Source organism: Chrysochloris asiatica, unplaced genomic scaffold (assembly GCF_000296735.1).
Source record: "Chrysochloris asiatica unplaced genomic scaffold, ChrAsi1.0 scaffold00175, whole genome shotgun sequence".
Classification (NCBI taxonomy): Eukaryota; Metazoa; Chordata; class Mammalia; order Afrosoricida; family Chrysochloridae; genus Chrysochloris; species Chrysochloris asiatica.
Genome location: NW_006408693.1, coordinates 2,590,022 through 2,600,467, shown reverse-complemented (window position 1 = coordinate 2,600,467; position 10,446 = coordinate 2,590,022). Strand labels below are relative to the sequence as shown.

Here is a 10,446-nt window from a genome sequence, read left to right as displayed (position 1 = left end):
TACACACTGGACTGTTAATCACAAAGTTGTTGATTCAAACCCACCAGCCAACCACTCCTCAGAAACCCTATACACACTGGACTGTTAATCACAAAGTTGTTGATTCAAACCCACCAGCCAACCACTCCTCAGAAACCCTATGCAGGATCACTATGAGTTAGAACTGACTCCATGGCACTTAACAACAACAACAACAATATACTCATATATAGTGTGAGAGGGTTTCCATTATAAACTAGAGTGTAGGATTTGCAGGCTTTTCATTGCCAGATTTGGGGCATCAGACAGAAGTGCATACCATGGAGAACTTCCACAGTATTTTATCCAAAGTGATCTGAAGAAGGGTAGAATAGGCAGAATCAGAATGTAATCAAAGGATCCTTGCAGTAGGCAGAAATGCTCTCTTCTGAAATAGTTCCTGTGGGTCTGTGGCCTTCTGAGTGGCTGTTTGAGTACTAAGAACAATTGAGGAGTGATTAAACATAAGCATTTGTAGTTAAAAGGTGAAAGTTAAAATTAGCTTCATCACTTAGAAGCCTTAAGACTACAGACAATTTACTAAATCTCTCTGAGGCTGTCTTTTCTCATGTGTGACATAGTACAATACCTATCTTTCAGAAATGTTCTAAGGATCAAATGGGATAATGGACTTAAGGTGCTCAGTAAAATGCCTAATATTTAAGACCTATGCAATAGGGTAGTGCAAACTCTTGGCTAGTAACCAAAACGTTGGAGGTGTGAGTTTACCCAGAGGAGCCTTGGAAGAAACACCTGATGGTTTTATTTTTGAAAAGTCAGTCATTGAGAACAGTATGGAGCACAATTTATTCTAATACACATGCAGCAATTGGTTTGTTATTATAAGTAAAAACAGGTCAGCAAATGGATATAGAGCAGGTTAGAGCAAGTGGTTCAGGACTAAGACTTTGACCAGTAGTAGAATATTGATAACTGGCTTTTACATGAAATTCCTTGTCAGGCACAGGGTTGGGGTGGTTAGCTAAGAGGCCATGGCAGCTTTAGATGTACTGGCCAATATAGTGTCCGTAGCCAAGTATGTCTATTTAAATTTAAATGAAATTTAAAATTCAGTTATTCATTTGCACTGGTCACATTTCAAGTGTTCATGCCTAGATGTTGAACAACCTTGTTACTAAACCAATATTGCTGAAAGTTCTATTGGACAATGTTGTCTTGTTGGTTTTGTTGTTAAGTGTCGTTGAGTTCGTTCCAACCCATAATGACCCTGTATAGGATTTCTGAGGTGTGGCTGGTGAGCTTGAACTGCTAACCTTGTGGTTCAAACCGACTTTACAGGCCAGTGCATTAACAGGCAGCACCACACCAGGACTTCAGTGTTGGCTTACAGAGTCATGTAAGGCTAAGCAATAGGGCGATATTCATTATAACTGGTTTATTTAATTAACATTCACATCAAAATTCTTTTCCCCTCCATTCTGTGATTTGTCTCTTTATTTTGCAGACTCTGAGGTTTATCAAAACTCAAAAGGTTGATAATTATGTTCCCCAATATTCTGTTCAATCTTTCAAGGTGTTAGAAGATTTTTGATCCCTCTTTATACCAGTGCTTGTGAATGCACTGAGAGATTCTGTGAAGCAGGTCGTCCTTGCTTTTCTTGATTGAGGTTTTGAATTTTGTCATTAGCATCAACATCTCTGCAATTATACATATCTGATTATTAACATGCTATTTCTATACTCCTTCCCACTCGCCCCATCCTCTTAAAGCACACATCCTCTGAATTAGAACCCAAAGAGACTGAATTTCTTAAAGTGATCATTATTTTAGTCACTGCTGGTTTTTAAGTCCTGGTTTTGTGACACAGGTGACAGAATCTGTTTCAGTGGCTTTGTTGTCCTAATTATATTCCAAATGGACCACAAGTCTTGGGATAAAGCGGTGGTGCACATTGTAGTGTCTGCAGGGCAGTACTTTATGGTGTGCTGGGAAACATCTAAATGTAACATGTGTAGCCAATGCATTACTGTCATTAGTTAACCAAGCAGCCCGTGTGCCTCTTTCAGCTCCCTGACCCACATTTTATCCACGCTCTGCTGTTTTTCTCCTGCAGGGTTATTTCCTGAGTAAAGCCCAGAACTTATGAGTCTCCCAGCAGAAAGCTCTGTTCTGACCTCCCTAAATAGGCAGTTTCACCTGCTGGGCTAGTGTTTTTTGGCTTCCTAGTCAATCTGTTAAGATTTTAGCATGAGATTCTTGGATACCTTTTTATAAAACATATGGACAATTGTAATTGCTTTGGCCTGTTACAATTTTAGAATTGAGAGAGCAAGGAAGAGGTGCAAATCTTCTGTTCATAAATAACCAAATCTGTGGGCATTCTGTGCAGCAGCAGAATTTATGTGCCACATTTCACCCTTGGCACACTTTCCAAATGACTTGTTCAAAGAGAAGTTATATTAGGACAAATAGAAATGACGACCAAGACCAGATGTGGATTTTTAGTTAATATTTATGCAACACCCAAAGGGAAGATGGTATTGCACAATAAACTAAAAATGTCCTAGGCAAATAAAGAAATCTTTACCCTGAGGAACTGGCAAAGCAAAGGTATGAATTATACAACAAAGGGCTGGGAATGCAGAACAAATGTAGGGTAGGTTGGAGCAGCTATAAAAAGGAATTCATTGAGGAAGTGGTAAGGTAGCAGATGTGTGGAACCTACTTTGGGAAAAAAAAGGGCTTAGCACTTTTGGGTCAGTCTTGTGTTGAAGGTAGAAAACACAAGCCCACCAGCCTAATTTCCTTCATCTGTGGAAAGCAATAGTCACTTAGAACAGAATTTGTCTTTTCAGAACCAAGGTAGCAATCAACAGTGGATAAGTACACTTTAATAACTGCAAAGCAAAGTCCTAAGATTTTAAATGATCTCCAAGGATCGTGACGACGACATCTCTAATCTGATTCTCCCCTATAGTTGTTCAAGGTAGCAAGAAAATGCAGACATTGGTTGCTTCTCTGCTCTTGGCGAACAGTCTGGAAGAGACTATGGCTTAATGCACTAGAAGGATATTGAGACTCATATTAAATTATAATAGGAAAATTTGCTAAAAGCAACTGGATTTCTCAAACACAGCTGGGTTTTCAGTCATCCATTCACTAGGGCAAGATGTGCCATTTCATCTCATAGTCTCTTAGGTTGCAAATTCAAAGGAATTGGGAGTGGGAAAAGAGAAAAGGAGGAATGTAGAAATACATATTTTAAATTATTGGAGGCTTGAAAACTTATACAGCTCTGGCAAATGCCAACAAGCTCTTAGCACACGGAATCCAAATCTCTAATATTTTTATGACTTTGTGCTGTTGTTGTTGTTGTTAGGTGCCAATGAGTCGTTAGTGACTCATGGCAACCTTATGCACAACAGAAAGAAACACTGCCTGGTCCTGAGAACACCTGGCTACACTTGAGCCCATCGCTGTTGTCACTGTGCCAATCCATCTCATTGGGGGTCTTCTTCTCTTTCATTGACCCTCCACTTTATCAAGGAGCTCTGGTAGAGTAGTGGTTACAAATCAGGCTGCAAACCACAAGGTTAGCAGTTCAAAACTACCAGCTGCTCTGTGGGAAAAAGATGAGGCTTTGTGCTCCCATAAAGATTTACAGCCTCAGAAACCTTTTGGGGGCTCGCTATGGGTCCGAACCGACTCGACAGCACTTAACAGCAACAACCACTTTATCAAGCCTGATGTCCTTTTCCAGAGACTAGTCCCTCCTGATAAAATGTCTGAAGTATGAGAGACAAAATCTGGCCATCCTGGATTGTAAGGAGCACTCTGGCTCTTCTTCTTCCATCACAGATTTGTCTATTCTTTTGGTGGTTCATTGTGCTTTTAATATTCTCCTCCAACACCATAACTCAAATGCATCAATTCTTCTTTATTCATTGTCTAACTTTCATATGCATATGGGGTTGCTGGAAATACCATGGCTTGGGTCAGGTGCACTTTAGTCTTCAAACTGACATCGTTGCTCTTCAAAACTTTAAAGTGTCTTGTGCAGCAGATTTGAGTTTTCTTAGTTATTGGAGGGAGTCCTGGTGTAATGCTGCGGGTTAATGTGCTAGACTGCAAGGTCAGTTTGAACCGCAGTGTCGCTACTCAGAAATCATGTACAGGGTCATTATGAGTCAGAACTGACTTCACGGCACTTAACAACAACAATTATTGAAGAGGGTTGCCCATGTGTGACTTCCAGCATGGGTTTTTCTGCAGAGTTGATGCATTCTTTGGAAGTTTTAACCCACTTCCTCCTTCTCTCCTTTGCTAATTCGTTACCATCTTTAATACCCATGACATATGATGTTACTCTGTTCTCTCATGATGAAAATTTGTGCATTTTCAGTTTTATAAGTTTTCCTCAATCTGTTGAGCAGATTTCTTCATTAATCCAGTGAACAATTTCTTTTGCCTGTCTTTAAAAAAAATGTTTCTTCTACAGCCCCAGATGTTGCTAGAGCATTATGGCAGAAAGTGAAGGAGAGGTAGGCAGAGCCAAATGAGGGCCTCACTTCCTCTCGGGAAGAATTCAAGTTATTCCTGTGTAACAGGATGTTGCCAGAGTAGAAGTGACCATTCATAAGGCTACTGCATCGGTCCATGCAGGGGATAAGGGTAGCTTGAGTTAGGGTTGTAAGAGTGAGATTTGGGATATGTTTTGAATGCAAACACTGAGGTTTTGCTTTCTAGTTAAAAGTAAAAGAGGAAGTTAGAGAACATCATCTTAACAACACTTCTATTCCACTTACCACAACCCTTCCAGTACGTTACACATGTCAACCAGTTTAATTCTCAGAATTGAAGTACCCATAACACAGGTGTTATTGTTATCACTGTTTTTTTAGGTGAGAAAATGGAAGAACCTAGAGGTTAACTGATTTGTCAAAGATTATGTAGTAGCAGAGTGAGACATCCAGGCATCTGATTCTAGAGCACAGAATCAGATCTTCATTGTACTAGGATCCAATTTCAACACAGACTGTAGAGGGCTTTGAAATGATTTTTAAAACTTTTTAACAGTGAATAGAGTATAAGGAGAAAAAAAAAAAAGAGTAAAAGATCAGCCCCTGTCTTTAAAGATATGATTTCCTTTTATATGTGTTTGTGTGTGTTTTTTCCTGAGAGTACAAAAATGTGGCCGATGTGGATGACATAATACCTACAATCAACATTCATCAGTGCACCTTTTACACATGAGCTTCTTTTTCTTGTGATAATCAGGAAAAGATGTATCTTTGTTTTGCAGACACACAAACCACGGCATTTGCTTTTCAGGTCACTGGCAGACATCCAGGGGGCTCAATTTCTTGTCACAGTTTTGGAGAGGGTGCTGGTTTGGGGGCTGGGGGTGGGGGAGAGGAGCAGGGAATCGGCCACGGATTTATTTTGCATGTACTGTGGTTACCATGCAGCAGGGGGCGCTGCAGTAGTGTTCATTGAGGTCCAACGGAGCCACTCGACCGGCCATAGAGCGGTCAAGCCAGAAGGTGTGGCAGTCAGTCCGCGGTCTTACAACTTCAGTACCCCGTGCTTGTTCTACTTGTGTCATTTGTCTACATCGTATTTCAGCATATTGAATGCCTTCCATCCGTCCTGCATCCAGGCGGAAAGAAAAGGAGGACATTAGTTTCCCGTTTTCTCAGGTTGAAGGATAGCGCTGTTACTGGTTGCACTAGAGGTATCTCCTTGTCCTTGTCCTCAGGGTCGGCCTCACAGTATGCCTCCCCCCCCCCCCCCCCCCCCCCCCCCCGCTCCCCGAGAGGCCTCCGTAAACTGCCGGGGCAGAGGCTTTCTTTCTTTCTCTCTTCTTGTTTGCATCTTTTCTTTTTAACCTTACTATGGTAACATTTCCCTCCCTAAATCCCAGGACGATGGAAAGCTGAAAGGTGATAATCTTGTCCATTGTCCCAAACTCTCCAATAATCCTTCATTTCTGCTCACGCACTGTGTGCATGTGTAAGAGATTATTTGTGTTTGCGACAATCGAGGCTACAACACTCAAACCTGTTCCTCCTCTCCCAGTTCCCAGAAGTCTCTCCAGATGACCGGATTTACTCCTGGCAACTCTAGGCACACGCAGCGCTAGGACTGAGAGCCAGCCGGTGCCAGTCGCCGCTGGCACGGTCAGGCAGCAGCGGGGTTAGGAACCACGTCCTCCTCCGTCTCGTTTCTCCTCTAGCTCTCCTCTAAGGGTGTTTTCCAGTCACACCTTTGGACTGTTTTCCAGCAGTCGCCCTTGGGTTTCGGGGACTTCCCATAGTGAAATCGAAGGTGTAAAATACCAGAGGACAGAGGGGGTGAGTAGGAGGAGCCTCTAGACCCAGGGAGGGTGGGAGGAGCCTTATAGCACGGAGGGGAAAGTGGGCGGAGCCATAGGAGGATCTGGGTGGAGAAAAGGGCTGGGCAATTCAGCGTTAGTGGGTTGGCCACGCAGGCGCGGGGGGCAACGCCGAGAACCCCACGCGGGAGCTTCTGTAGTCTCCGGCCGACGCTTCTCACTTCATTGGAGAAGCGGCTAGGGGTTGGGGGGAGCTAATAAAGAGTGAATGAGCTGCAGTCGCCGTTGTAGCCGGACTCAGCCCGAGCAGCACCGAAGCAGTGCGCTCAGGAGGCGGCGAGGGGAGGTGGCTCGCCCTGTCCCGCCCACCCTCCCCTCTTTCTCTCTCCAGCTGGTCCCAGAGCCCGGCTCGGTCCGGTCCCTCTGTGCCCACCTCACACTCCACCACCTCCTCCTTGTCCCACTCCTCACCTAGGGCGACCTGAACTGCCATGGGTTAGGGTGGGGGCCGCGAACCGCGCGAAGAACCAGCCCAGTGCACCCGCCGGGGAAGCCTGAACGCCGCGCGCGAGCGCCGGGCATGGGGAACACGGTGTGAGCCCGCACCCGGGGAGAACGAAGGAGCTTCGAGACGGGCGCGAGGAGAAGGAGGAGGAGGAGAGAAGCGGTGGATTGGAAGGACCCGAGGGAGGAAGGGAGGGAGAGGAAAGAGGGTGGGGAAGCGAGGGAAAAGTGAAGCTGGGAGGAGAAGGCGAAGGAAGGTGGGGATTGATGCTTCTGTTTTTTGTTGCCGCTGTTGCCCTCGCGCTGGGAACCAAGCCGGAGGGAAGGCGGTGGAGAGATGATTGCAGAGTTGGTGAGCAGCGCTCTGGGGCTCGCCTTGTATCTCAACACCCTGAGTGCGGATTTCTGCTATGATGACAGGTAAGAAGGGGTGAGAGAAAGGGGTGACGGGCTGCGTGGGGACTCAGCTGTGGCTCAGAAGCTTCCTGCTTTAGGGTTCGAAGTGCGTCCTAGAGGCGCTGGTCCAAGACCTGAAGGTGTTAGGAGTCGCTTAACATTAACATCTAAAAGCAAACAGCCGGACGAGAGCGCCTGGGCGGGGTGAGGTAGTTCCACTCCTAGTTTGCAGCAGGTTCTCTTTCTTGTTTCTCGGCTGTTGGCAGACGCTTAAGTTACTTAACGGAAATCCTAGCAATTTGGGAAACTGTTTAATGAACACGTTTTTTTGAAAAAGTCTTAGGTATTCATGATGCAACAAAAGCACATTAAGTGGTTTTACGTCTGGGCTGGAAGGAAGCTGCTCCCTCCCGCCCCTAATAGATCTTCCCTGTAATGTTTCTTTTTATTGATGGGACACTTTTATTTCCTGAGGTTAAAGCACACGTTTGACAGTTGACAAAATAATGGAAAATAGGGCTCGTACTCTGCTTCAACTTCCCCCGTTTGGCGTGTGAAATACTTTACTTTGAGCCAAGATAATGCTTTTGATGGCCCCTGTCCTCTCCCCTGCCCTAAATTCATGGAGTAGCACTTTATAAAAGTCTCGGTTTCTTTTTTGTTTGGGAGTTTTACATTAGACGTTAGAGATTCTTTTGTGCTAATTGAGAAGAGGACGCCCCTAGAGACTGAAGTTGTCTTCTGCCTTTGGGTTACTTCGGGTGGCTAATGAATCCTGAATTGTGTTGTCTAAGAAACTGCATCGATTTCTGGAAAATGTCACAGTTGTGTTGGTGTGTCTCTACCTATTTTTTAAACGTTGTTAGTGTTTAGAAACTGATGAAAAGCTCCAATAGCCATTAGGGAAAATTCCAATTTGTGCCTTTTCCGGTGACTTAATCTGATTACAATTAAAACAGATGCATAATTAAAATATATTAGGGAGAACAGCACGCCTGGCTAAACTTATTAACCATCCTGAAGTGTTTCATGCTCCATTGAAATTAAACCATCCAAAAAGTGTGCACAGATTTACTTTGACAGCTTTTCAGCAGCCTCTCTGGGCTATGGAAAGTGAATGGATCCCCAGGGTCAGGGCAGATCAGTGAATTGAGTTTAAGCAGAGTGGTTGAGAGTGAAGGGAAGTGTAGGCAGAATCTTGTCCTGATGGTAATTAGCCATATTCTCTGTCCTCTGGTTCCCTCTCTCTAGCTGAAAGCATGTTCTTGGATGTATTCTTTAAAGCAGTAAATCTTGTTTGTTATGAAATTCCTTGATATAATAGGTGCAAGAGCATTCAGCAAAACTTTCTTTATGCAGTTTATACAGTGTTTATGAGTGAATTGTTGATAGCCCACAGCCTTTGAGTCAGCATAGCCCTACAGGACAGAGTAGAACTCCCTCTTGGTTTCGGAGACTGCATCTTTCCAGGAGCAGGAGGTGTGTTTGAACTGCTGACTTTGTGTTAGCAGCCCAGTGTGTAATCTGTGATGCTGCTGGGGCTCCTTGTTGATAGGAAGCTACTATTAGACAAGAACATTTCCCTTGTTTTGAAGCAGTGGATACATTTTAGCAGTTTTACTTTGAGAAATATTAAGTTCCACAGAGTAAGGTGAGCTACTTCTTGTCCCTCTAGTGTTGCATATGATGCACCTGCTGTTTCTAGAGTGTTGGCAGAATAAGCCCTTGCTTCCAAAGATGGGTGACTTTTTGCTAAACCAAGCTCAGGAGTGAATCTTGGCAGTGGTTAGCTCTGTATGAACAGTTTGAATTGCATGTTTTTAAACCAAGAAAATAGAGTTTATATCTTAAAAATGTAACTTAATCGGTTATAGATTACTTTGATGAACCAAGAACACTGCTCAGTTTTTTAAAAGAGCACAAGTCCAAAGAAACTATCTTTTAAAGATTAACACTAAAACTGAAGTAACTTTGCAAATCCATTTTTCTATAGGTCTGATGCTAATGAGTTTCTCTTTAATCATCATACAGAATTGCTAGGACTTAGTGAACTTTGGGAGAATAGTGTGCATTTGTTGATAAATCAGTTGGTTGGTAGTTGTTTTAAATTCTTCATCCTGATTTCTCTTTAACTACAGAGATGTGTTTAAGGAGCTCTTGGTAGTGTAGTGGTTATGAATCGGGCTGCTAACCTCAAGTGGTAACTTGAAACTTTCATGTAGCAAAATCAATTTCCCTAATGTAAAATTTAATATTTTACAAGTATTTGTCTGCTAAACTGAAGAATATGCCTATGATGTGATGAAACAGACAGCGGAAGAGTCAAATTTAAAATAATCTGATGGAGAAACATATATGGTTTTAACTTTATCTCCACTTCCCCTTGCCTTCAGTCTAGTAATGACTATACTGAATCTTTCTTAGTTTTGTTGTTAGAATAAAATTGGAATTACAAATATGCAATCTTTGCCAAATTTTAAGTCATGTTACATATGTCTCATTGAAAGACCCTCTCTTATTTTCTGGAGAGATGGTAAGTCAGTGGGAAAAAATTTGCTCACATTAAATTCTTTGCTCTTTCACATATTTTGTTGAGGATGACAATGCATGATTTCCCTTCCATCCCCTTTAAAAATACTATTAGAAGTATCCTATGGAGATAAAAGTAAGGACATGAGTACTTTATTTCAAAGCATCAAAGATAAATCATTACTGTTCTTTTGAAGCTTGTTTTCATTTTGTGTGTATAATCTAGTTGTTGGCATGATATATAAGCAAGTAAATAAGAATGTATCACAACTTCCTACATGTTTGTTTTTCACATTTTAGTAAAATAGCGCATTAATTAGATAAAAAGACAATTTGATGTTTTGAAAGTAGGAAATGTGTTAGTGGCCTGCTTGAAGACTTTTTCCCTTATTGGTCAGTTTTGTATTTTGTGTTAGTTAAGCCCAAAAATTACCTGTAGCTGCTCATAGTGAAGTAATTGTATGAAACTTGGAGAAACAAAGTAAACTAATCTTCGTTTGAATTCAGTCCACCCCAAACTATTAGTAGCACATTTAGTTTAGTTGTTCATTTGGGTATACATGTAAATCTTGGTTTTTATAAAAATACTAGTTTAGGTGGGGTTTTTTTTTTTGTTTTTTTTTTTCCTTAGCTCTGGTAGCGTAGTGGTTACGAATCGGGCTGCGAACTTTAAGGTCAGCGGTTTGAAACTACCAGCCGCTCC

The 10,446-nt window shown here is 42.6% G+C and overlaps 1 protein-coding gene across 2 annotated transcripts in view; it reads left to right on the top strand.

Moving 5' to 3' along the window:
- The first annotated feature begins 6,711 nt into the window (after window positions 1–6,711).
- The window catches only part of TMTC2 (transmembrane and tetratricopeptide repeat containing 2), a 684,646-nt gene continuing 680,911 nt past the window's right edge, over window positions 6,712–10,446 (top strand). The window contains exon 1 of one of the 2 annotated variants that reach the window (XM_006871819.1): window positions 6,712–7,238. In XM_006871819.1, the coding sequence (XP_006871881.1) occupies window positions 7,156–7,238 (83 nt within the window). In that variant the 5' untranslated portion in view covers window positions 6,712–7,155. The remainder of the gene's footprint in view (window positions 7,239–10,446) is intronic. The other variant, XM_006871820.1, reaches the window with a different exon arrangement.